Consider the following 27242-nt stretch of genomic DNA (forward strand, 5'->3'; position numbering starts at 1 on the left):
GCATAGCAGGTTAAGCCGCTGCCTGCAGTGCTGGGATCCCATATGGGTGCCGGTTCAAGTCCCGGCTGCTCTACTTCCAATCCAGCTCTCTGCTGTGGTCTGGGAAAGCAGTAGAAGATGGCCCAAGTCCTTAGGGCCCCACACCCAGATGCAGCTCTTGGCTCCTAGCTTTGCCTAACCCTGGCCTTTGCGGACAGTTGGGGAGTGAACCAGTGGATGGAAGACCTTTCTGTCTATCTCTCCCTCTCTCTGTAACTCTACCTCTCAAATAAATAATAACTCTTAAAAAAAAAAGACAGTTTTACGTACTAAAATCAGGAGAATGTATACCTTCACAGACATCACTATGCACCAAAGAAATTTTGATAGGAAAAAAATGAGTTAATTTATTTAATGTTTATATACAGTCATCCCTCAATATCCTCATGGATTAGTTCCAGGAAACCCTGTAGATACAAAAGTCCAAGAATGCTGAAGTCTCTAATATAAAATAGCATAGTATTTCCATATAGGCTACACATATCCTCCTGTATAGGTTAAATCATCTCTAGATTACTTATTTTTAAAAGCATTTATTTATTTTATTTGAAAGTCAGAATTACAAAGAAGAGGCAGAGGCAGAGAAAGAGAGATCTTCCACCCACTGGTTCTCTCCCCCAAATGGCTGCAATGGTCAGGGCTGGGCCAGGCCAAAGCCAGGAACTTCATCCCAGCATCCCACATGGGCACAGGGGCCCAAGAAGTTAGGCCATCTTCTGTTGCTATTCCAAGTACATTACCAGGGAGCTGGATCAGAATTGGAACAACTAGGACTTGAACTGGCACCTATATGGGATGTCAGCACTGCAGGCGGCAGCTTTACCCATTGTGCCACAGTGTCCACACCCTCTAGATTACTTAATACTAATACAATGCAAATGCTATATAAATCCTTGTTACACTGTATCAGTTAGGGAATGAGATCAGGAAAAAAAAGGTCTGTATATGTTCAGTAGAGATGCAATTTTTAATAAATATTTTTGATCTGTGGTTGGTCAGATCTGTGGATGCATAATCTGTTGCTATGTAGAACTGACTATATTAGAAAAAAAGAAAGATGACAGCACCTGCTGTGGACCAGTAATTCTTCCAGGCTCTAGGGATGCATTAATGGACAAAATAAACACAAACCTCTGTCTTTGTTCCAGTAGGGAAAAATAGACAGTAAAATATAAACATACACACAAGAAAATTATTCCACGGGGCTGGTGCTATGGCACAGAGGGTTAGGCTGCTGCTTGCAATGCTGGCATCTCATATGAGTGTCTGTTCAAGACTGGCTGCTCTGCTGCTAATCCAGCTCCATGCTAATATGCCTGGGAAAGCAGTGGAAGATGGCTGAAGTCACTTGGTTCCCTTCCAGCCAGGTGAGAGATCTAGATGGAGTTCCAGCCTCCTGGCTTCAGTCTGACCCAGCCTTGACTCACTGCAGCCATTTGGGGAGGGAACCAGCAGATGTAAGATCGATCTCTCTCTCTCTCTCTCTCTCTCTCTCTCTCTCCCCCTTCACTTAAGTAAAATAATAAAGTCTTTTAAAAATATTCCATATATTAGAAGTTAGTAAGTTCAATGGAAAGGAAAAGGTAGAGGGCATAGAATAAGCTGTGATTTGAAATCAGAGGAGGCCCCATTGAAGCCAAGACTTGAAGGAGGTGAAGAAGGTGAAGGAGTCAGCCATGTGGATGTCTAGAGAGGAGTGCTGGAGGCAGAGGGAACCACCAGTGCAACAGCAAAGAGGCCAGGACTGCAGGAATGAAGAGAGCAAGGAGGAGACAATGAGAAATGAGGTCACATGGGGCTCTAAGGCACACAGGACTTGGGCTTTCATGCTGAGTGCAAGAGGGAGCCCCAGGAGCCAAGCAATAGCAATGGCATGACTTACACTGTAAAGGAGTGAGCAAAAGTGTTAGCTTCCATCTCTGCATCTTTCCTCCCATCTGCAGCCAACACCCAATCAGGAGACTCTCTCAAGTGGACTCTATTCATGGGTGAGTGGTGAATTTCTTCTATGTTATTCAATGGACACACTTCAAATAGTATGAGATTAAAGACTAATTGGACCTCACTCCTAAAGATTGTTCCTGAACTGATTTCTTGTTTAGACAAGTTATAGTTTCTAGTACTCACATTAAAAAAAGGCAAAAAAGATAACAGTAAAATTAATTTCAACCTATTTTAACATAATCTATTTAAAATAATATTTTAAGAGATCATTATAGGGGCTGGCGCTGTGGCATAGCAGGTTAAGCTTCTGCCTGCAGTGCTGGCATCCCACGTGGACACCGGCTTGTGTCCCAGCTGCTCCTCTTAAAATTCAGCTCTCTGCTTATGGCCTGGGAATGCAGAAGGAGATGGCCCAAGTGGTCGGACCCCTATACCCATGTGAGAGACCAGGAAGAAGCTCCTGGCTCCTGGCTTTGGATCAGCCCAGATCTGGCCAGTGTAGCCACTTGGAGAGTGAACCAGAGGATGAAGGATCTTTCTGTCTCTCCCTTGTCTGCCTGTAACTTTCCTCTCAAGTAAATAAATAAATGTTTAAAAAAGTATGTCATTATGAAAATATTAGTGAGATATTATTCATTCTTTTACTGTACTCACCTTTGAAATCTGGTGTGTGTGTGTGTATATATATATATATATATATATATAAAATACTTAGAACATATCTCAAATAAGACTAACCATATTCCAAGTGCTCAATGGTCACAATTGGCCAATGGCCATCATATTAGACAGAATATCTCTAATATATCAAGGTAGTATATTCCAGAGTTTGTTTTGTGAAACTCATTTCATAAAAAGGAAATATATTTTGCTAATTTGAGACTGATATTTTTCCATACTTCAGAGATGCTCCTACCAGGATGCATCTTTCAATCAGTTAGAAGTGGCAAATTCTTCTTTCTTACTGTTACATAATAAATAATACACTCTACAACCAACGGTGCCTTATGCTTAGCATAAAGCTCTAGTGCAAAAAATAATTCCACAGTAAAAAAAAGTTTTAGGGAAGCTGAATATAATAAAGTTAAGCAGGTTTCTTTCCTATAAGATATCCCAGAGCCTTCAATGTATTAATGTTAATCATCAATTTCCAACAGATACATTATGTAAATTTTCCAAAAATAGCACCTACAGAATGCTTTTGTATCTGAGTAGCTACTTTAAAAAGTATGCACTCACACGGCAGAAAACTATGTTCCACTGAACACAACAACAAATATTTTCTTACCATGCACTGTAGGTGAAGGACTTCTTGTGGGCTGAAGAAAGGGGTCACTAGAAGCACTGGAAGTGTTCAGAAAAGAACCCAGCAAATCTTGACCTGCAGGCTTAGAAGGTGCGCCAAATGGATCAAAGGTGGCACCTAGAAAACAAAAGGAAAAATCTATTTCTTTGTCCTGCAAGCTTATTTATTCAATAAATAATACTGAAGAATTACCACTATTGCCTGGTCCTAGGCCAAATACTTGAATAAACAGGATAATGTTTGCCTCCAGGCCCACTTACAAATTCCTACCAGGCTAACACAAAACAATAATTTCATCTTTGTAAAAAAAAAAAAAATAGCATTTGGGTTATCTGTGAGATGAACCACAAAGACTCTAAATGAAGGTCCTCTGGCCTTTGGACATCTTAACAGCATGATAAAAGCCATCCAAACTTTCAGACTGGATCAACCAAGGTGAACCAATGGCTGGACCACAGGAGCTGATCAATCAATCAATTATGCTCATGATGAATGAATTAATTGATCAATACCAGTCAAAGCAACTCTGCTGCTAAGATAAGAAGCAGAAAATAATATTGACCAGGTTTAGTTTAGTTTTCTTTTCCAGTATTTTCTTTCACTGTATTTGAGTTCTAGACTTGGGTCTGCCACTCATCAACTGGGTGGCCTCAGATATAAGTCAGTATATCTAGGCTTCAGTTTCACTGTCTAAAATCTGAGACACAGGTGATGTCAAACACAAGAGAAAATAGAAGTCTTGTCCATTTTGGTGTAAGAGTAGATATCTGAGTGCAATACTCTTACACTGACACTGAACAACACTCTCAACATGAGACTATGATGAGTTAAATCACTGAAAGTCACACAAGCAGCTTTGTCCTAAAACCTCAACATTGAGTACCTTGCTATCTTGAATCCTGAGGATTTTTCTTTAACCTGATAGAACTTTTATTCACTTTGGTGAGTCAGAACTTAATGAAAGGAAATGAAGTACAGAGAAAATAGCCTTGGGCTGGAACTTAGTGCTCCTGGCTTCACAGCCTGGTTCCACCAATGACCAGTGGAGGAACTTGAGCCTCAGTCCCTACTTTCTCTGGTGCTGATACCCATTGGCCTCCAGCTGAATCACCATCAATCAAAACCAGCCTGGAGCCTTCAGAGAAGTGAAGGAGAAGCTGGGCAGTGAAGGTGGGGCGAGTTTCTACAGTACCCTGCAGGCCAGGAGACTTGAATCCCTGCACTTTGCTCTTTCCCATGTGCTGTCACCTTGGTTAATAGTGACAGTAACAAGAGGCAGCTCATTTGAGTCAGTTCTTCAGAAGCTGTGATGGACCAGGATTACCCAGTTACACTGTTTTGCAAATGTCAAAAATTTACAGATAAGCAGTGGTGGGAAGGGTTGAGTCCATAGCTATGATCAGAGTAAAACTGAGCCACATGGGGCTCAATCTTCTTACGTGATACCAACTGCTATACTCCAGTCAGCTGTGCTGCTGGCAAGAGTCCCGTATATTTTGAAATAACCAAACATTTCTCTGACAGCCAAAGTGTACTCAGAAAACTACAACTCCAGGAAGACTTTACAGGAAAACTGCAGGGGAGCTCCGAAGTGAAGTGGTCTAGTTTTGAACCCTGGCTCCATCAATTTTGACTACATGAACTTATGCTACTAACTTAGCTCTAAGCCTCCTTTCCTCAACCACACATTAATAGGGACACTAATAGCACCCATCAGTTGGGTTTTTGTAAGAAATGAATCATGTTTAGTGTTAAATTCCATGTCTGGAAAATAGTAAACACTCCACTGATACTAGCTATTATTAACAATAATTCATCAGCCTATGTCTTCAAGCAGGAGCAGACACAGCAGCTTAGGAATTAAAGCCCTGAAAAAGAAAATTAAAATTAGGAGTGTGGGACTCAAATACCCACTTACACCATCCCAGCAAAATGGGCAATACTTCTATTTTCTCTTGTGCTCTCCATTTCAATGGAGAGACAAGCCTCTAAGGACAGGGAAACCAGTTCACTAGCAAAGCTTCCCCTGGTTGACTAGGAAAGTCCATTTCTATAGTGTGGCCCAAAGACTATAATTCAAAACTGGGAGGTATAGGGCAACATGGAAAAATTACCTTCTCCCACTCTTAGGGTTGGAGATGCAGAGGTGGAAGTGGCAGAGCGGCGTGGTGTTGACTGGGCGGATGCAGGTCCACTAGCATGAAACACGTCTTCCACCCCTGACTGTCCAGCCTGGGCAAGACCAGCTGCACCTCCGCCCCCAAACAGGTCACTCAGCAGTTCAGAATTGGTGGGAGGAGCCGCCGGTGGAGAGAAGTTCTTACTCACTTCTGACCCCTCTAGGCCCAGCAGATCCACCTCCTCTGGGGGTGGGGGGACAGCTGGCTCCTGCTGCTTTTTGCTGGGCTTCTTGGCTCCATGATGTTTGTCACCATTGGCATTACCATGAGGACTAGAAAGGGTCAGAAGTTCGTCGTCCGACTGCTCACTTTCCTGATTCACTAGGGCAGCGTGGTCCTCTTCACAGAATGATTTCTCTGATTTCTGATCTATGGAAGGTGAGTATGTCAGTACGTGGTTAGCATCGATGGAGTTTTTTGTATTATACACATATAATTCCAGAAAGAATGGATCCATCCCTGAGCAAACAAAGCATTCAGACCCTTGCCAATGGGAACTTGATATATTTCACATTATATTCAACCACCATTTGTTGAGCACATGAAGGTAGAACCATGGTGGTAAAGGGCAGGCAAGAACTCTAGGATGGGTGTTTGCCAGCAGTGAAGATACCTGCATCCTATGTCAGAGTACCTGGATTCGATACCTCACTCTACTCCAGACTCCAACTTCCTGCTGATACAGACATTGAGAGGCAGCACTTGGACGGAGTTCCATGCTTCCAGTTTCTGCCTAGCCTAGTCATTGCCACTGCAGGCATTTGGAGTATGAATCAGCAGACAGGAGTGCCCTCCCTCTCTTTCTCTCTTTTTCCCTCCCTCTCCCTCTCCCTTTCTCCCTTCTCTCTTTCTCTGCCTCTCAAATAATTGTTTAATTAAAAAGAAAGAAAGAAAGAAAGAAAGAAAGAAAGAAAGAAAGAAAGAAAGAAAGAAAGAAAGAAAGAAAGAAAGAAAGAAAGAAAGAAAGAAAGAACGAGCAGGAAATCTGGACCAAGGTGGCCTGAAGTTGAATCCCAATTCCAGAGTTACTTTACTTCTCTGTGTCTTGGCCTCCTTTCTCAGTAAAACAGGGTAACAATTAGTACATAACTCACACACTACCATGAGAACTACATGAGATGATGTTACAAAGTGCTCAAGACTGGGGCCAGCGTTGTGGCATAGCAGGTTAAGCCTCTGCCTGCGATGCCAGCTTCCTTCCCTTAAAAGCATTAGTTCAAGTCCCAAATGTTCCATTTGTGATCCAGCTCCCTGCTAATGTGCCTGGGAAAGTAGTGGAGAATGACGCAAGTCCCTGGGTCCCTGAACTCACACAGCAGACTTGGAAGAAACTTCAGGCTCCTGGCTTCAGTCTGGCCCAGCCCTGGCCATTGTGGCCATTTGGAGAGTGAACCAATGGATAGAAGATCGATCGACCCCGCCCCCCCCCATCTCTGTAATTCTGCCTTTCTAGTAAAAAATTAATCTTTTAAAAAATTTAAAAAATAAAGTGCTCAGATCAGTGGCAGGTAGTAGTGAATGCTGATCATTACTACTACTGCTTTCCAGCTCCCTCATCTCCCAGGGCCCTGCTGACATCTATATCTGACTGACTTCTTCACATGTCCTGCAGCCTAAAGTAAGGTCCTTCTCTTGGTCTGAAGCATAAGCAAACCATACACCTTGTAAGTGAACAGAATGCCCCTCAGATGCCCCTCATACCAACCTGGAAGGAGATATAAGGACTCTGCAAAAAGTTCATGGAAAATGCATGTCATGAAGAGATACGTATGGATTTCCACTTCTTTTGGTACCAAAATGAATCTTTTCATTCCATTTGTTCACAGACATTGTGATGTACCATCATACTTTCAGCATGTACTGAGCTCCAGGAAAGGCTGCTGCGCGACCTTCCAGGCCCTCACTGAGATGATTATGCTACTTAGGGGCAGACAGATCCATGTTCCAAATCATGAACAGGTCCACATCATTTACTCCTAGTTCTTTCCTAAGTTTGGCACAAACTGTTGGTGGAAAACTTGACCAGGATGCCTACGAAATCATAATCATTTACACTTATCTGATTCCAGGTTATTATGTATATGTTCTGCCACCATTATGTTTAATTACAGGTTGTTGTCTGAGATGCCACTGGGAACACTAAGTAACACAGAGTTTATATATCATATAAGTGTTTCCAAAAAATCTGCATTCCTAAACACATCTGGCTCAGAGAGGTTCAGATAAGAGATTATGCACCTGTGCTAAAACTGATTTCAGAGCCTACAGGAATTATTTCTAAATTACTTACTAAAATGATAGTGGAAAGGGAAAAGGGAATTTTTACCAAAAGTCCTTAGTATAAAGAAGATAACAGGAAAGGAAAATCAACAGGGGCCTGAGAAATTCCATGCTATCTGGGTTTCACTGAGTTTTCCAAGTTTTGAAGTTGCTAGTTTAATTTCTCAAAAGAAAATTCTGAAAGGAAGTCTTTAGAGTCTTTTGTTTGATTTCGTTTTGCTTTTGAGAGAGAGAGAGGGAGAAAGAGATTGATATCATCTGCTAGTCACAGTCTCCAAATGTCCACAACAGCCCCTAGCAGGAGCCAAAGCTGGGAACTCATTGCGGTCACTCACATGGATAGCAGGACTCCAATTACAGGAGCCATCCCCAGTGCCTCCCAGGGTCTGTACTAGCAGGAAGCTGGAATCAGGAGCCAGAGCAGATATCAAACTCAGGTACCCCAATTGAGATGTAGACATCTTAACCAGCATTTTAACTGCTAAACTAAATGCTGCCCCATGAAGCCTTTTAATCCAAATGAATGTCATAATTTTTTTCACCAAACACTGAAAATTTCTATAGGCAAAAAAAATAGTTTTATATTCATATATTAGAGGAAGGTCAATCAAGAGAATTTTAAGTAGATCACCCCCAAAGTCAGTCCCATCCCTTTTCTACATGAAACTAACTATTCAATTCTCTACCAAATTTTGCCATTTGCTTTAGCAAACCCCAGAGAAGTGGCTAACATAGACAGTATCCAAATAAATAAATAAATGAAACCACTAAAAACAAACTGAATTTTATTATTGTTAATAACCTTTGGCTATATTCTTGTGGAACAGTAGTTGTTCTACTTTTTACTTGTTAAACACTATATTTAGTGGAGTATTAAGGCTGTGATTATAAGTAAATTGAAAGGGTTTTATCATGAAAACTAAAAGAAAGGAAAGAGGAGGGAGGGAAGTATCTTTATGTTCTTAGAATTGTATCTTTGAAATACATGAAATCTGTTCTCTTTAGATTAATAAAAATATTTAAAGAAAGAAAACTCTAAAGCAAGGACAGCCAGTGCATATTGATCAGGATGCCTAAGCCAGCCTACTGATGGCAGCAAGGTTAAATGTTGTATTGAGAAGGATTCAGAAAATATCTCCAGGTTTTAGAGAAAATAATACAATGATTGAGGCCCAATTTCTGCTATGGAGATAAAGCAAGCAGCAAAGACATACAGGTCAAGTGTTTGTCTTCCCTGCTCCAGGGGGAAGCTCAGCTCTGTTCAGCTGGTTGTTACAGCACCCTGGGAGAAATGCCTAATTTTATGTTTTTAGAATAGTTTAGGGCAGGAGAGAAGAGTATTTGTTAAGCTCTCTGTGTTTTCAGTAGCCTGAAGGGAGATCATAATAAACATCACACTTCATCATCAATCCAGAACAGATGTGGCCCAAAACACGGCCTAAATAGAAGGTAGGTGTCAGTCTGAGAGCACCTATGAAGTTGAAAGTATGAGAGCTGTCTGATTTGAAAAAGGAATGAACAGGAAGGACATGAAATAAAAGGAGAAAGGACTTGGATGACTTCTAAGTGCTACTTTAATTTAGACCACATTGAAGGCTAACTGAATTTACAGAAGAACCAAGTCATTTAGTCACTTAGGCATCTGACTGTCTGCTATGGGTTAGATGTTGTTTGTCCCCCTAAAGGTTCATGTGTTCGGCCCCAGTGTGGTGGTAGTGGGAAGTGGTGGATCTTTAAGAGATGGAGCCCAGTGGGAGGTCCTTAGGTCACTGGGTATATCACCACTGGATGGAAATACTCATCTCTTGGAGTGAGTTCTTGCAGGAGCAAGTTGTTATGAGAGCCAGAACCTGACCTTGAGTTGCTTCTTTGAGTTCCTGTTCCAAGACATGATTCTTTCCTCCCACACACACTCTACTATGATGTGATATCATACACAATTTGGCAGTCACCAAAGGCTGAATCAACAGTATCACATGATGATTTAGACTTTCAATCTCCAAAGTGTGTGTTCTTTTCCTTATAAAGTTAACTTGAATCAGTTATTTCATTTTAGCAATGAAAAACAAGATTAATGGACAATGTAACTTAAGTAAATGCTTGCAAGTACCTTGCCAACAGAGAGAGGCAAAAAAGCCACCTTGCCCAAAATGCCTGGGGTTGTCTGGAGGGATATCTATTGGAGGCTGTCCTGCAAGGAAAACAGTCAAGAGAGTGACATCAGTGAAACTTAGAGAATAAGGCAATGGGATAAACAACACAGAGGCTTTGTCCTGAAAAACCAAACTGCCATGTAACTCATACCTCCCAAGACCAGAGTATCTTGATGCTCCTGGTGAGAAGAGAAGAGGATGCTGGGGTTGACATCCTTTGTGCAGTAATGCTCCCATGGTGGGGTTAAGTCTATCACTTTGTCATGGGGCTGTACTTCTATATCCAGTGTCACCTGAAATAGCTGAGGATACTTTTCTGGTACATCACATGCATCTAACTCAGGCCTAAATAGGGATTTAAAAGAGTAAGACCAGTGAACAACAATGGAACCAGCATGATGTTTAGTACAGAAACTATCTTAGGTCAGATTTTAGGTTAACTGAAGAGTCATTTCTAGGGGGGGAGTCAATCATCAACTGGATTTGTTACTTGATTTCTCTGAGTCTCAGTTTCCTCATCTATAGAAAAGGGGAGACTAATCCCTGCTCAAAGGATTTTGGATATCACCACATGTGAAAGTATCCGGGAATGCAGAGCTGATGCATCCAACCAGAATGCTCCGGCAAGGCCAGAATCAGTTGTTAAATAGTTACAGGGGCCCACAGCCACTATCTGGAGTCCTTGCAAGTCTACGGTATCCTGACCGCAGCAACTCCCACCTATCACCCCAGCTTCTTCCACCCCTCAGTTCCCTGGCCACACTTTTATAACAACTAGGGGTTAATATTGGGTACAGAGGGGTCCCCCAGGAAGCCTGCTTCAGTGCTTCAGTGCTATGGCTGGGTCTCCATTCTGAGGAGTCATTTCTCATATGATACAACTGTTTACTGTCATTCCTGTTGGAAAAAACAGAGGGAGACAGATTCAAAGGATAAAAGCAGTGACACACTATGCTCTTTGTTCAATCTTGTTCCCTCACAGGGAGTTTTTAGACCTTTCCATTTGACATCTTTAATCCATGTGAACTTCTCAAGACAACCATATCCCACAGAAGTCTAAAAATGTACCCAGCCTCTCTGTATGGTGAAGCAACACTCAGCGGCCCAGGAGCCCAGGGTTCTGGGGGCACCCGCAGCACAGCACTGAAGAGCCTGAGCCTTTCACAGCAGCAGGAATGGAAACAGACTCTGGGCTTGAGCAATACTTACTTGGTGAACTTCAAGACTGTTGTTTCCAGTGGTATGAACCCACTATGAAATTGCAGCTGGAATATCTGTGTGTTGGTCACCTAAAAATTCATGAGAGAAGCATATAACAATCAACCAGTGGAAAAGGAAGCTAACCAAGGGTTACATTATGGAAATCCATGCACCTTCAACTGTTTCTACATCTGAACCTTTGTTTCTCGTGATGACTAAACAACCTTCTAGCTACTTGTTTAGCTTCTCCTCTCCATGCTTAGCAAGCCACCTCCCTATTCCCTAACATCCCAAGTTTTTGCATATTGCCAAACTTCTATTCAGCATGCCCTACTCCAACCAGGTGAGCCCATCCATTTAGACCCACTTTGAAATGTCATCTCCTGTCTGTAGCCCTTCTGGACCACTGTTCCCATTACAGCACTTCACCCTTCCTCTAATACAGTACCATGGATATTTGTTCATGTGTGAATTTCCCTTACTAGTCTGAGTTCTTTAATAGTAGAAACATAGTCATATTTTTGTCAAGAACAACCGAGGGAAAGGCTAGAACAGACAATTCACTTACTAAATATTTGATGAATCAAAATACGATTACTTGGAACAATATTCATAACAGCCAAATAATAGAAATAACCCAAAGGTCCATCAACTGATGAAGAGGTTAACAAAATATGGTATAGCTATACAACAGAATATTATTTGAGTATAAAGAAATGAAGTATGCACTTGTGCAACAATACAGATGAATCTCAAAAGCAGCCAAAAAATGACCCTGTATTATATGACTATACGCATACTTATGAAACGTCCAAAATGAACAAATCCATAGAGACAGAAAGTAGATTCATAGTTGTCAGGGGGCGGAGCTGGGGAAGGGATGAGCAGTGTTTGCTACTGGCTATAGGTTTATTTTAGGGGTGATGAAAATGTTCTGGAATCAGACAGTGGTAATAGTTACACAATGATTTTAACATACTAAAAACCACTGCATTGTGCACTTCAAAAAGGGACCTTTATATTATTTTATCTCTGTAAAATATAAATTGAAAAATATACATAATTATTTAATTCCACATCTCTAGTAGCAATCTCCCTCTTTATACTGATCTAAATGGGACACAATGAGAGAGGCACAGTCTCTAAAAACCATGGTTTGCTAAAAGTTCTAGAGCTGCTACTGCTGGCACAGCCATTGTGCTCAGGACTCTGGGCAAGTTACAACCTCTCCAAGTCTCACTTTCCTTGCCAATAAAACAAAGAAGATGGACATTACCAATTTTGGACGTTCTTTCTTATTTTAAACCATAAGTCAGGACTGGTATTGTGATATAATAGATTAAGCCACCACCTGCAATGCTCTCATTCCATTCAGGCACCAGTTCAAGTCCCTGCTGCTTGACTTCCCCTCCAGCTCACTGCTAATGTGCTTTAGAAAGCAGCTTAGCATGGCCCAAGTGCTTTGGCCCCTGCATCTATGTGGGAGACCCAGAAGAAGTTCCAGGCTCCTGGCTTCAGCCTGGCCCAGCCCTGGCCACTGCAGCCATTTGGGGAGTGATCCAGCAGATGGAAGATCAATCAATTCTCTCTCTCTATCACTCTATCTGTGTGTGTGTGTGTGTGTGTGTGTGTGTGTGTGTATAACTATGCCTTTCAAATAAATAAATACATCTTTAAAAATTAAGTAAGTCACTCACGTCCAAAGTGATTTGGAGAAACTCAGAAATGCCCCCTATAAAAACTCAGATGAGCTAATGCCATGATTCTTCCCAAAACCATACCTTTGCCTGCAGCCGGCTCCCGATGGTTGACCTCAAGTGATACATGGAAACAATCACATCTCCTTGAGCAGTGATGTTCAAGGGAATGAATATTTTTCCATCTTGAACACGGTATTCTCTTTAAACAGAAACCAAAACATGTACTGAAAGAGAGTCCAATCTGGTACAATCACACAGATACAGGTATAGTCCTCTGTGCTTCTGGACAGGGGATCTGTTTTCCCAGGCCTGAACCCAGAAACCACTGTCCTATTTGAGCAAAACCAGGAGTACAACCAGGGTCAACTGAATGGAAACTGGTTCTTCAATGGAATGGCACTAGTCTGACACTAAACCCTCTCTCTCACCCTGTCTGAAGTTCCAGAAGTGTAATCACCTGGTCTAGCTTTGCAGATCGCTTGCTTTCCTCAAATACATCCAGTCCTGGTATGAGGGAACACCAAAAATTCATGGAAAAATGGAATAAAAGATAATACATGCACAGTTTTTTCTAATGCACATTTTCCAGGAACTCCTTGAAGACCCCTCATATATATGTTTTCTTTGGTCTAATCTTAAATTAATATTAAAAGCAGGGACAAAAGGTACAAAAAAAAAAATCCAACCATGATCAGCACAGAAATAGAAATGTCATGCTCTGTGAAGTTCTTGGACATCAATCCCAAGTTTAAATTATTCTCACCTAATTTCACTTTAGGTTACCATTCATTGTCTTCTCTTCATACCCCTACAACATACTCTCGACACCTGCTCTTTACTTTGGATTCTATAACTTATATAAGTATATTACCATCTACCTACTTACTGACCTAGAATCATCATTCATGGAATCCCATTAAAGCCATCCCCTTCTCAAGTGTCCAGGTCCTTTGACCTTTATCACTGTCTTACCCTTCATTGTGCTTGTCCCTTAGCTCAAATCATTCAGCTCACTGCGAAATGGGCCACGGCATCTCTTGATTCAGTTACGTTTTTCTAGTTACCACTGATGTTGAACGGAGCAATACATAAGAAGTGAACAAAAGCATCCCAACTTACTTCATTCGTTCAAAATCTGTGCAGGTCGAATATATTTTGGTTTCTCCAATCAGCACATCACAATAAGGACGACACCCATTTCTCTGCTTGTTAAAAAAAGGTATTGGACTGACAGTGATCGACTTAATCGTGAGAGGCTTGAAGTGAGGGCGATAGGGTTTGTCAGCTAGAAGGTCACACATATAGCCCAGGTATCTGAAAAAGAAGGTGGCCATTCTGTTGGGGCCCATCACATCCGGAGAAAAAAGCAATCTTTTCTATAAAGTTTGTCTTGCAAATTATTCAGTTACAACAAAGATTTACTGTTAATTTTTTAATTATCAACTAGCAAAAGAGAATGAGGACAATAATTTCAGAAAGCTTTTATCTATTATCATAGCTGTACTTCCCCACAGAAATCATAAGGGGGTATTTATTAAATCAAAAAAGTTTATAGGAACTTTCAACCAGCTCAATATTTAAAAGTATATTTATACTTTATCTAGCAGGATAAATTTATCAGCTAATGGCTGGTTTTAGATACATTTTAGAATCTTATCACCAAAAGCATTTTTAACCCAAAAAAAGGAAATAAGTTTAAATAAGAAAAGAAATAAAATCATGACTAAAAGGAATAAATAAATCAGTCATCTACAAAGAGTTTTCTTCTTCAAGCTACTTTTCAGATTATTTTTTGTAATCTATTTTCTTATTCCTAATATCAAAGTCATAAGAAAATGTGAATCTTAAAATTCTCTGTTCTCTCTCTGTTTTTAACTTCCTTTAGCTAACTCTGTCCTCCACAGAATGAAAATTAGTGGCTAGCATGGCAAGGTACCTGCTTGTATTTTGATGGCAGATAATGAAAGAGAAGGGGACTGCTCTCAGAGGTTGGGGTCGGGTGATGTTCTGCCCGTGTCCATTAGATATTGTCAGACCTGAAGCAAATCACAACCTGCTTGGGTCCAGTTTCCTCGCCAGCACAATTCAGGGAGTGAATATAAGTCAACTTTAAAATTTCCTTCTAGTTTTAAAATTACAAATTTTCATATGGGGGCGTATGAAACTATAAAAACTGAATATCCTAACCCAATTCAACAGTCTTTGTAGTTCATGATAATGCCACAAGAATTAAAAGAAAGTTAACAAAAGTACCTTCAAAGTAGATTTCAAATACTATATGATACCAATTAGACCATGTCTGTGCCCAGCCTGCATCGAGCTTACTTTACCTCCTATGGGACGGTGAAAGTCCAATTCCTGGTCGCTTTGCATACAACAATCGAACAGCTGGGCCAGGAGTTGAGTAGAGATTACAGAAAATGAACATAGCACCAACCAGAATTGACGAGGCTGCTCGTCCATCCTGTCAAAGGAAATTCACAAACTCATCATGAACATGATCAACTTGTGAGTAAGGCAGGAGAGAAGAAATTGTCTTAACCAAGGGTGACTTTCACTTCAAAATTGTTCACTTGAAAACCAAAACCTATTTCAGCTATTTAAATTACAAAACATCAAGAAAAGGCCTCTTCTTAGGACACAGCTGACTCTATGCTAACCCTAGAAATCCAGCAAAATAAATTTGAGTTGTATATATTTAATGAAAATATCGTGTAATTTTCAAAGTAACTATGGACTTATAGAATCATTATTAATAGTTGGTTTAGGATTGGAAATAAAGAACTCACAGGTTAACTAAATGCTGCTTATTGGAATATGCTATTATACATAATATACATATATTATATACAAACATATATGTGTACATATATGCTTGACTCAAACTATATTACTAGATTCATCTAAAAGAAAGACTCTTCAACTAATTCAACATCATCCAATACAGAAATAAATCTGCTGTAAACTTAATGTTATCTCCACCCCCTTACAGTTCTTGGCCATTTAACAATACAAAAAGAAGACAGCCATCAGTCATCCAGGCAACAGGATTCTAACAAGACACTGGATCCATGGACACTTTGATAGTGGACATCCCAGAGCCCAGAGTAGTGAGAAATAAATTTCTGTTATTCAAGCTACCCTGTCTGTGGTATATTTATCATAGCAGCCTGAGCTAAGACAATATCCAGTAACATTCCCAATGGATGGTAACCCAGTCTCTTTAGAATACATAAGGGACAGGAAGATTACTTCTACTTGAGGTAATCTCCTCCATTTACAAAGTGCTTCCTTAGATTGAAAAAGTTGGGTAGTCTATTCCTCTGTAACTTCTCAATGACCTTTTTTTCTGTGAGAACAAAACATAAACCCACCCCACTCTGCCTGTGACAACCCATCATACACCTGAAATACTCTCCTTTTTCATCAACACTTCTGTTTTCCAGGTTAAAACAAACCCAGTGCCTTTAATTTTTCCTCATCTGAGATTCTATTTTCAGATATATCATTTAGTATACTTCCTTTGAGCAAACTCAGATTAAAACAACTGCCATAAGTGTGCTGTCCAGATGTGAAATTCCAGATATGAAATGAGTTCTGACCAAACTTGAGAGGAACCATCTTCCTTAGTCTGGAGACTATGCTTTTATTAACAGAACCTCAAGCCAAACTAGTTGACATGCAGGCTAAGTCATACCATAGCTCTTACTGATTTTTGCAATCATTAAACCCGTAAGTGCTGTTTCAAACAATCTGTAAAGTTAATAAACCCATTAAATTTTTTATGAACTGTACTTAATATCAGTTTAGAGAGTTTCTGTTTAACCAAACTTAGTTTCTGTTAACCAATCTATAAGAGCTTTTTAAAAAGATTTATTAGTTACAGGGAGAGAGAGGGAAAACCAGGGAGAGATTTTCCATCTGCTGGTTCATTCCCTAGATGGCCACAATAGCCAGGGCGGAGTCAGGCCAAAGCCAGGAGCGAAGAGCTTCATCTGGGTCTCCCACATGGGTGGCAGGGGCCCAAGCACTTGTGCCATCATCCACTGTTTTTTCCAGGCCATTAGCAGAGAACTGGGTCAGAAGCAAAGCAACCAGGACAGGAACCAGTGCCTGTATGGGATGCTGGTATCACAAACAGAGGCTTTACCTACTACGCCACAACAACGCTCCCCAAAATCTGAGTTCATTATGTGATCCTTCCAATTTTGAAACAACTGCTAAGCCTGATTTCCATATCTTTAGCAAAGTTATTAATTAAGAGAGCAACTAAATAACATCTTCACCCATGAGGATACTAATCTGTTAATCACTACCTTTGGAAGCAGATATTCAGCCATAATCCAATTAATGTGTACATTTCTCCAGCTTGACTCTAAGAAACTAAGAAATACCTTGCAGATATTCCATAAACTATCTCAGTTCATCCATTAGTCTTGTCACAAAATGTTCAGTTAGCTTGATGTATGTTATCATAGTGAATTAATGTGGACTTTAAGAGTTGAAAACCTACATGAAATTGGTTTATCTTAAAAAAAAAAACTTTTTAAATAACAAAAATACTAAACCAGAGAGAGAGAGAGAGAAAGAGACAAAGAGAGAGAGTTGAAAATCATCTGTGCAAAAATTTATCAAAATTTCCCTTTGAATTTCTATCAGGTTCAAACAGCCTGTAACTGTCCAAGATCAACATTCTTTTTTGAGGACAATCTCCTCTCTTCACTTGCCTAGCACCTCTTATTCCTGTCTCCTCACAGTACTTAGGGAATCCACAGTAACTTCAAGTGCTTTCAACATCCTGTTACATAACTGGTGTCCAGAGAACAGATTTATTTCAAGCACTGTGAAGCTCTCTTACTATCTTGCTACCTATCAGCTTTTTCTTAATTATCATTACTCCTTCCTTTCCAGCAAGGCATTTGTCTCTGATAAAGGACACAGAAGAAAGCTGTAAAGATTAAAGTATGTGTCTCAAGAACTTCTGGTTGTCCTTATTCCAAATGCATTTTTTAAAGATATAATGTTCCCATTATTAATACTTTTTAGAATTTAGCCTTCCTGACACTCTTCTGACAGGTCTATGGTTCTTGTTTTCCTTTTATCTGCTATGCATGTCTTTTTTAAAAGTTTTATTTTTGTAATTACAAGATTAAAAGGTGCTTATTATCTTTAACAAGCCTGTATATATACAAAATAAAAATAAAAGCTCCCAACACCAGCTTCAATTTCATTCTGTAGAGTTGGCATAAACTTCCAATTCATGAATGTCCTTTTCAAGCGTAGAACACCTATTGAACACCTTGTATAATCATAACCCTTTGTCTCTTTTCTTCTTTATTAGTTCCTCTTCTTAGAAAAAAAAATAATTTGTAAACAAAGAGAGAGTGTGAGCTCTCATCTAGTAGTTCTTGCCCAAATGCCCACAATAGCCAGGATTGAGATGAAGTCAGGAGCCAGGAATTTATTCCAGATCTCCCATGTAGGCAACAGGAGCCCAATGACTTGAGCCACCACCACTGCCTGCCAGAGTCATATTGGAAGGAAGCTGGAGTCAAGAGACGGAGCTGGGAGTCGAACCTGAGTACTCCAAAGTGGCATGGGGCATCTTAACCAGCTGCTAGGCTGAACATCCACTCCTGGGTTTTTATTCTTTATGATTGTATTGTCAGAACTGGGAGTTGAACCCTATTCCCTTAAGCAGTTGTCAGACCTAGGCTCTCTGAGCTTTCAGAAAAGTATTGAGCAAAGAGAAAATCATCAATATGCTTAAGGCTGCTTATTAATCCCTCAAAGCCATCTCTGCTGATGCACAGTCTATTGTGCCTCTGAAAGGAAAATCCTTTGGCCTTTAATATTAAATTCTTACAAACACAAGGGTTTTTCCTTTATTAACAAAAATAGGAAGATTGAAGTAGAAAACAAAATGAGCTCTTCAACTTTATCTCTAGTTTTAGCCAACTGGCTCAAAAGAAGGAGGAGGGCCGGCGCTGCGGCTCACTAGGCTAATCCTCCACCTTGCGGCGCCGGCACATCTGGTTCTAGTCCTGGTCAGGGCGCCGGATTCTGTCCTGGTTGCCCCTCTTCCAGGCCAGCTCTCTGCTGTGGCCCGGGAGTACAGTGGAGGATGGCCCAAGCCCTTGGGCCCTGCACCCCATGGGAGACCAGGAGAAGCACCTGGCTCCTGCCATCGGATCAGCGCGGTGCGCCGGCCGCAGCGTGCCGGCCGCAGCGGCCATTGGAGGATGAACCAACAGCAAAGGAAGACCTTTCTCTCTGTCTCTCTCTCTCTCAATGTCCACTCTGCCTGTCAAAAAAAAAAAAAAAAAAAAAAAAAGCAGGAGGAGGAAATCATCCAGCAGTACTATATATCTGTGTGTATCTGTGTGTGTGTGTCTGTGTGCATGTGCCCTAATTTTATAGAAGTAACAAACAGTTCTAATATTTATGCTCAGATTCCATTTGTATAGTCCTTTGTTCACATATTCAACCATTTATTCAAATATTTCTTACCTGGCATTTAAAAGTTAAAAGGCACAGATCTTTCCTGCAAGATGTTAACTGTCCAGTGGGAATACAGGCAGGAGAAGAAATTATTATGATGCACTTATTAAATACCACACAAGGCATGAAGATCTATGAGTATAGCAGGAATGCATTATGAAAATACTTACTCGAAAGACTCAGAAAGATTTTATTGAAAGTTGGATTTTAAGGGTAAATAAGCGGTCTCAGAGAAAGAGTTGGGAAAAAGTGTCCCAGGAAAACAACGGTCAAAAAATCATCTTTCCCATGAGGAATTGCTCTAAAATATAATCCGTGAATGCCATCACAAGAGCATAGTTTTTTTTTTTTTTTACTTTTTACTCAAGTACAAGTAGTAAGAAAGAATATACAAATGTTTGCCAATTTTATTCATATAAAACTCAATGACATTATGATCTGTGCACCCACAGTGCTTGTTTCTACCTCTTTCACAATACTTGAGATTCCCTGCATGATGTAGGCTGTGTGCACATCTGCTTCTCACACTAGAACTCAAGATTGAAGCCAAGAATAACAAATTCCCCTCTCCTTTTTGCATACCCCATTACCTAACTCCCAGGTAAGGACTCAGTAAAATCTTTTCAATTCAGATGTTACCTGTCCATCATTCTGTGTACAGTCACCTGCATTTGACCAAACCAAACCACCACCACCAACCCCAGAAAAGGTTACTCACCAAGCAGTGGACAACACAGACGTTTTTGGGATTCTGCAGTAGCCAGTTGTACATATTCCGACACACGGCAAAGAGGTTGTGCAGACTGGGGGCCTGCCTAATGGGCCAGCTGCATTCTGAGACCTAAGGGAACACAGCAAAGGGAAATGAATCCCCCTATGACTTCTTTGCCATCGGCAAGCATTGAACCAAAAACTTCTGGAAGTAGTAGCACAGCCAGGAGGAGTTGGGACAGGTTCCAAATGCAGGAAGAAGAGGTGTTTAATACATTAATTTTTCTAATTAAAAAGTTCTGCTTCAGGAAAGGTATGAAAACCCATTTTAAAATACATTTTAAATTAGAACATTGAGACTACATGTTTGTCTTTTTTCTATTCTGCAAGTTTAAGTAAAATTTAATTTCTATTAAATATAAAATGTTTTTACCTGCCTATTAGATGGGTAATTATAGAGTTATTTTGCAGGTCCTACACTACCTCTAATTTTATCTCAGCTCTTAGGATAATATAACAGGTGCTGCAGATTGAGCCAGGGCAGGCTTGTGCATGGGTCTTACTTGGTTTTGGTTTCTCCTTTAATGGAGAGACCTTTAGCTCCACAGGAGCAATCCTTGACACCTTCATTTATTTAACACACATGTTCAGTTAGCACATCATAGGACATCAGCTATGTGCCTCGACTGCTGCCTGGCTGGACCTTACAGCAACCATAGAAGAGAGATGGTAACATAATCCCCATTTTGCAGATGACAAAGCTGACTCTCAGAGGTTGTTTTGTCTAAAGCTGCATTGCTGATCAGTGCCAGAGCTGCAGCCCAGGTATAAGCTATTCTGCTACAACATCATACTGGTTGTGATATCATTTTACTCAAACACTAGGCATGAACCCCAACTGACTATATATTTTCTAATTTAACTAATAAACAATAAACAGAAGCTTAGACCTATGCAGATGTCATGACACTTTGCTTTTTTCCTTGAAAAATTTATTTATTTGAAAAGAAGAATGATAGAGAGGGAGAGAGAGAAACAGAGTAGAAAGAGACATCTTCCATTCTCTGGTTTACTCCTCAAATGGCCACAACGACAACCAGGACTGAGCTAAGCCAAAACCAGGAGCCAGACACTCCTTCCTGGTCTCCCATTTGCATTGCAGGGGCCCAACTACTTGAGCCATATTCCACTGCCTTCCCAGGAACTTTGGCAGGGAGCTGGACTCGAACCAGCACTCAGAGAGGGGATGCCGGTTCACAAGTAGCAGCCTAACTTGCTGATTCACAACACTGGCTCCTCGTGACATCTTTAAATCTTTCTTTCTTCATAAAATGTGGTGATGGGTGCTTCCCCAGCTGCTTCACAGGGCTGTGCATATTCCTGGAGAATGCACTTCAAGAGCTTTCTCAGTATCTGACACACACAAAGTGACAGAGGAATGTTAGTAATTATGATTATTTTATCAGGTAACTCGCCAACATGAAGCCCTGAGGTCAGACTGAACGGGCTCTACTTGAAAGGAAGTAAAAAGGACGAAGCCTTGCATGGTGAGAGTTTAGACAGAAGGGGCAGATGCTGCAAGGCCCTTTAAGGGAGCTAAAAGAAAATTTAACAAGGACAATGACTCTCAGATCTGCATTTCCCTGAGATCTCACCAGCTCCAGTATGGAGAATGGAGGTAAACAACGATAGACTAAGGGCAGGAAGACCAGTTAAGAGGTTGGTGGCTTAGGTTGAGTGGCATCCCTGAGGGATTCAGGAGGCAGAAAACAGGGGTGCACCTGGATAGGAGCCTCAGGGATTGGACAGACTTGTGGAGAGGCAGACTTAAGAGGAGGAGGAGGAGGGAGGGTTAAGGATGACGCCCAATTGCCCAGCTTGAATGGCTGCACAGAAGGATGGAAGCAAGGACTGTTTACAGAGACAGAGAATTCTGGGAAAGAACAGGTTTTTACATGGACAGCATCATCAGAATGTACTCTGGTCTCAAGTTCCCTGGTCTCAAGTTCCCTGTTTGACAGTAGGAAGGGGAGCAGGAAGAATCTGTTCAGTAGACCCTTTTCTGGTAACCAGATAACAACTAATCAAAATATCAGTGGGATATTATCTGTGACCTCTACAAAGCTGACATCTAAAAGTAAATATGCAGTTTCTCTCTCTGGGGCAACAAGGTTCTTTCTTTTTAAGATTTATTAACCTCTCTAAAAGGCAGGACGAGAGAGAGAGAGAGAGAGAGAGAGAGAGAGAGAGAGAGAGGGAGACATCTCCCATCTGCAGGTTCACTCTCCGAAAGGCCATAATGGCCAGGGCTGGGCAAGACCAAAGCCAGGAGCCAGGAGCTTCATCCAGGTCTCTCACACGGGTGCAGGGGCCCAAGCACTTGGGCTATCCTCTGTTTCTTTCCCAGGTGCATTAGTAGAGAGTTGGATCATAAGTGGAGCAACCAGGACTCAAACTGGCATCCATATGGGATGCTGGTGTCACAGGTGGTGGCTTAACCTTCTACACCACAACACCAGTAACTGTAATATTTTTTTCTTCCTCTGGTAAATGCCTATCCATTCTTCAAAATCCAAGTATAAGTGCTCTCTTGTCTCGGATGGTCTCTCTAACACAGACAGAAATCCTTAGTCATCTTCATGCCCATACCCTTGTCTGTTTTCATCTATTATAGCCTCTATTAGCAGAGCAAAAGTTTAGAACCACAGGCTAGGTTTTCAGCTTAGATTTTCTACTTACTATCTGATTAACTGCAGCCAAGTTACTAACTGCTCCAGGCCTCAAATCTCTTGAGTATAAAACAGAAACGACATAATAGAATTGTGAAAATTAAGTAGCATAACATAAACACAATACGTGCTAGCTTATTGTCAGGCTGTACTGAATGAATAGTTGGTGCTAGTTTTCTCCTCCAGAAACTGAGTTCCATGAGAAGACAGATCACAACCTCTTCATTTGTGTAACCCCAGTGTCGTTCAGATTTCAGTGCTCAGTACACATTTGCTGAGTGAATGAATGAATGAAAAAATAAAGGAGTGAATTCCATTTGGCAGCCTCTTGGTAATAGGATCTGTCTACATGCATAATATCTTAAAGAAGGAATAAGTGAATTAATTTTGCTGTTTTTTTTAAATTTGGATAGCAACAAGCAATACTTCCTAGGTAATATTTTTGAAGGTTTTGAAATGTGTATGTTACCCTACACACAAAAAAGTCAGTGTCTGTAGTGAGTCTCAGCTAAAAGTCAGTTAAATTGTTCTTAGTACAATAGGCTAATAGCTCCAGAATCATGAAGTCAATCAAGTAAATAATTTCAAGTACTCCATAATTGTATATTTACTTGATCTATAATTATACATCATTAAGCAAACACACAATTAGAATTTCTTTTAAAAGCATGTGCTTTGTCTAAAGGAATAAAACGTTAATGCATAAACAAAACAAAACAAAAATTTTAAGGAATTCAATCATTGCAAGCTAATTTTGTAGCTCTCTGGGGCCTACAGCTTCATGTAATAAACATAATCCTTGAGTATGCAACCCTCCACGGTGCTACCTCCAGTCTCCCTGAACACCTCCTGGAGTCACTGAATATGAGGGAAGATCCTATGGATTACAAGGCTACCACGACACCCCTTGGTGGGAAAGAGGCCAAACATCACCAGGACTGGATGTCACTCAAGTTTCATCTCTCCATTAACCCTAGCATAAGGCAAGATGAGTAAAAGCATTCCCACTTCTAAGTATAGAAGCAAAAGTGCTACATCATCTGACTAAGTGCTATATCCAATGTTTTATGAATCTCTTCCCTCTTTTGAAAACTAGTATTTTATTCAGTCACCTATTGTGGCATTTTGTTATTATCCATTTTAATCATAGCTACCACTTACTGAATGCTAGCTCTAAGATAGACAATGCTATTAAATTTATTCCTTGCAGTAAGGCATTCAATAACTGCAAGCTATTTTTGTAGCTCTCTGGAGCTACAGAAAAAAATCTTAAGCACACCTGTGAGGTGGGTGCTTATATTGCTATATTCATCATACACCAATGAGATGAGAGAGAATTGAGTCCCAGAAGAGGTGATACAACTTACACAGTAAGAAAAACAGCTGAGATGTGAACCAAGATTTGTGGGTTGTTTTGTTTTTTTTTTTTTTTAAGAGTTGAGAGGTAGAGTTACAGACAGTTAGAGGGAGAGAAAAAGAGAAAGGTCTTCCAACTGCTGGTTCACTCCTTAAATGGCTGCAATGTCCAGAGCTGAGCCAATCAAAAACCAGGAGCCAAGAGCTTCTTAGAGGTCTGTGCAGGGGTGGGTGAGTACAGTGACCCAAGCACTTGGGCCATCTTGTACTGCTTTCCCAGGCCATAGTAGAGAGCTGGATTGAAGAGGAGCAGCCAGGACTAACTAGAACCAGTGACACAGGGGATGCCAGCAGCACAGGTGAAGGATTAACCTACTGTGCACAGCGCCAGCCCCTGTGGGTCTTTTTGACTCAGATTAAGAACACCTGGTTTAGATGATGCATCTTGTGTCCCGGACTTCACTGTCAGCTTCAGTGCTTTTATTTCCTCAAGGTGGATGTTGGCTATGAAGAGGAAAACTAGCATTCACCACCTGTTCTGCAGTCCTTAGAACGTGGAGCTATCTGTCATGTGCTGTTTTGAGTTGGAGCCTCTGCTAAACTGACTACACAGAATCCCATTTTAATGTAGGTACATATATAAATACAAATAAAATTACTATGCGGTTATTTTATGCAATGCCTGTCACCTCATATGGCTTCTAAGCATAAGAATTAATCAAACTGGGGACAGTACTGCAGTGTGGGTTAACCTGCTGCCTGCAGTGCCAGCATCCCATATGGGTGCCAGTTCAAGTCTCAACTGCTCCACTACCAATCCAGCTCCCTGCTAACGCACCTGGGAAAGCAGCAGAAGATGTACCCACTTGGAAGACACAGAAGCAGCTCCTGGCTCCTGGATTCAGATTGGCTGAGCTCCAGCCCTTGTTGCCATTTGAGGAAGTGAACCAGCAAATGGAAGATCTGTCTCTGTCTATCCCTCTCTCTGTAACTTTGCTTTTCAAATAAATAAATGTCTTTTTTTTAAAAAGGAGTTAATCAAAATATAGAATAACAACTCTCAACAAAGTAAAAGTTTACTGAAAACAGCCTGTCTCTGCTGCCATCCTCTGATTTCCCCAAACAAGCAATCAATCACATAATCACAGTGTATACTGAGTTCAGGTTCCCAGGCACAGAGACAGGCGATAAAAACAGAGTTGGGTTCCATGAACCTGTAAAAACAACCAGTACCATGTTTAGTCTTTTGCAGCATCTGTATTTACGGAAGATTCTGCCATCTATATTTATTGATCATTGCAGACCTACCACTCCTCTAAACTGGAAGAAGGGAGAAAAGATTCTAGTCCTTGTGGACTAGAAGATGGGAACCAAGAAGCCTTTTCTAATTAATGCGATAGTGAGAAGCAAATCAAACCACAGAGAAATCCTGGGGAGAGAAAGGTCTAGGAGCCTGAAAAGTGATCTAACTCAATGGAAAAGAGAAGGAAGATGAAAATAACACAAAGGCTTTGGGACTGTCTTCCCAAGATGCGGCTGAGGGCTGAGGGAGATATGTGAGGGTTCCAATTCCACTCTGCCAAGTTGTGGGCCTCCCTGGGAAGAGCTAAGGATGCAGTGCAATCCTGGGTCTTAAGGGAAAGAACTGGAAAATCCTTGTGGTGTGTGGAAATCCTCCTCTCAATAAAGTCAGACTAACAGAGGAGGGTGTTCACGGACAGCTTTTTACAGCCAGAGAGAAGCTTGTGTAGAGACAGAGTGCATGTGCAACCCTGGCTGGAACCTGGGGTACTGGGGCCATGAAAAACAATAAAAAATGAAACTACAGAGGCAGGCAGAGGCCAGCCCATGAAACACCTGGTAAGACACATTCTATAATGTGCATGAAGAGAAATGACCCCACTCCTTTCACAAGACAAGCCTTCCTCCTGCTTCAAGGTCCAGCTGTCACTGCTGCTTCCTTTCACTGAACCCCCTTAGCAGCTGTTGTAAATCCCATTCACACCTACCTCTAGAATGCCCTTGCTTCTTCCTCCAGCTAAGCTTAAGTGCCTTGAGAACAAGACCTAACTCTCTTTTGTTTGCCATGTTTAACAATTCCTGCTACATTCATTCTTTAGGAGACATTTATTAGCCAAACCAGGCCCCATTCTAGGTATCAAGGAAAATAAATCTGCCTCCTGCTCTTCTCGGGCAAGAGAGCCAGTCAGGGTAGATGCTCCGTGTGTAATTGCTGGTTCCTCTGGGAAACTGTTAGGTCCAGGCACACAATCTTTAGTTATACTGATGGATATGTTCTTTCAAGATACCTTTAGGGAGACTGCTTTTTATAAATACTATGCACAGACACTTTCATCCGGATGAGTGTTTCTATAGTGACATCATGTCTTTACTTACTTCTGGAGGGAAAAATACCCCAGATGGTCACAGATCTTTCAAGATCATATAAAACTTCCAGAACTATTTTACAGGATGTTTCACTGTCCTTCAATTATGAAAATGATGGCATGGGGTTGGCATCATGGCACAGCGTTTAAACTACTGCATGCAGCACCAGCCTCCCATATGGATGCCAGTTCAAGTTACAGCTTCTCCACTTCCAATCCAGCCCCCAACTAATGCACCTGGGAAACCAGTGGAAGATGGCCCAAGTACTTGGGGCCCAGGCCACCCACAAGACCTGATGGAGTTACAGGTTCCTAGCTTAAGCTTGGTGCCAGGCCTGGCCATTTTAGCTATTTGGGAAGTGAGCCAGCAGATGGATGATTCTCTCTCTCCCCCATCCCCCCATTGCTGCCTTTTAAATAAATAAAATAATTCTTTTAAAAAATGGAGCAAACAATAGGCTAATCCTCCGCCTGCGGCTGGCGCCAGCACCCCGGGTTCTAGTCCCTGTCGGGGTGCTGGATTCAGTCCCAGTTGCTCCTCTTCCAGTCCAGCTCTCTGCTGTGGCCCGGGAGTGCAGTGGAGGATGTCCCAAGTGCTTGGGCCCTGCACCCGCGTGGGAGACCAGGAGGAAGCACATGGCTCCTGGCTTCGAATTGGCGCAGCGCAACAGCCGCAGCAGCCATTGGGGGGGTGAACCAACAGAAAAGGAAGACCTTTCTCTCTGTCTCTCTCTCTCTCACTAACTCTGCCTGTCA

General features: G+C 41.3%; 1 protein-coding gene across 11 annotated transcripts in view; it reads right to left on the minus strand.

The window, feature by feature from the left end:
• Window positions 1-27242, minus strand: part of DNAJC6 (DnaJ heat shock protein family (Hsp40) member C6) — a 193126-nt gene that overhangs the window by 21060 nt on the left and 144824 nt on the right. For all 11 annotated transcript variants that reach the window (XM_051856406.2, XM_070078346.1, XM_070078344.1 and 8 more), the window contains 9 exons: window positions 20022-20144; window positions 15133-15266; window positions 13922-14116; window positions 12884-13001; window positions 11112-11191; window positions 10054-10247; window positions 9860-9940; window positions 5404-5838; window positions 3272-3406 (listed from right to left, as the gene is read on the minus strand). In XM_051856406.2, coding sequence (XP_051712366.2) covers window positions 3272-3406; window positions 5404-5838; window positions 9860-9940; window positions 10054-10247; window positions 11112-11191; window positions 12884-13001; window positions 13922-14116; window positions 15133-15266; window positions 20022-20144 — 1495 coding nt within the window. The remainder of the gene's footprint in view (window positions 1-3271; window positions 3407-5403; window positions 5839-9859; window positions 9941-10053; window positions 10248-11111; window positions 11192-12883; window positions 13002-13921; window positions 14117-15132; window positions 15267-20021; window positions 20145-27242) is intronic.

Source organism: Oryctolagus cuniculus, chromosome 7, assembly GCF_964237555.1.
Source record: "Oryctolagus cuniculus chromosome 7, mOryCun1.1, whole genome shotgun sequence".
Classification (NCBI taxonomy): Eukaryota; Metazoa; Chordata; class Mammalia; order Lagomorpha; family Leporidae; genus Oryctolagus; species Oryctolagus cuniculus.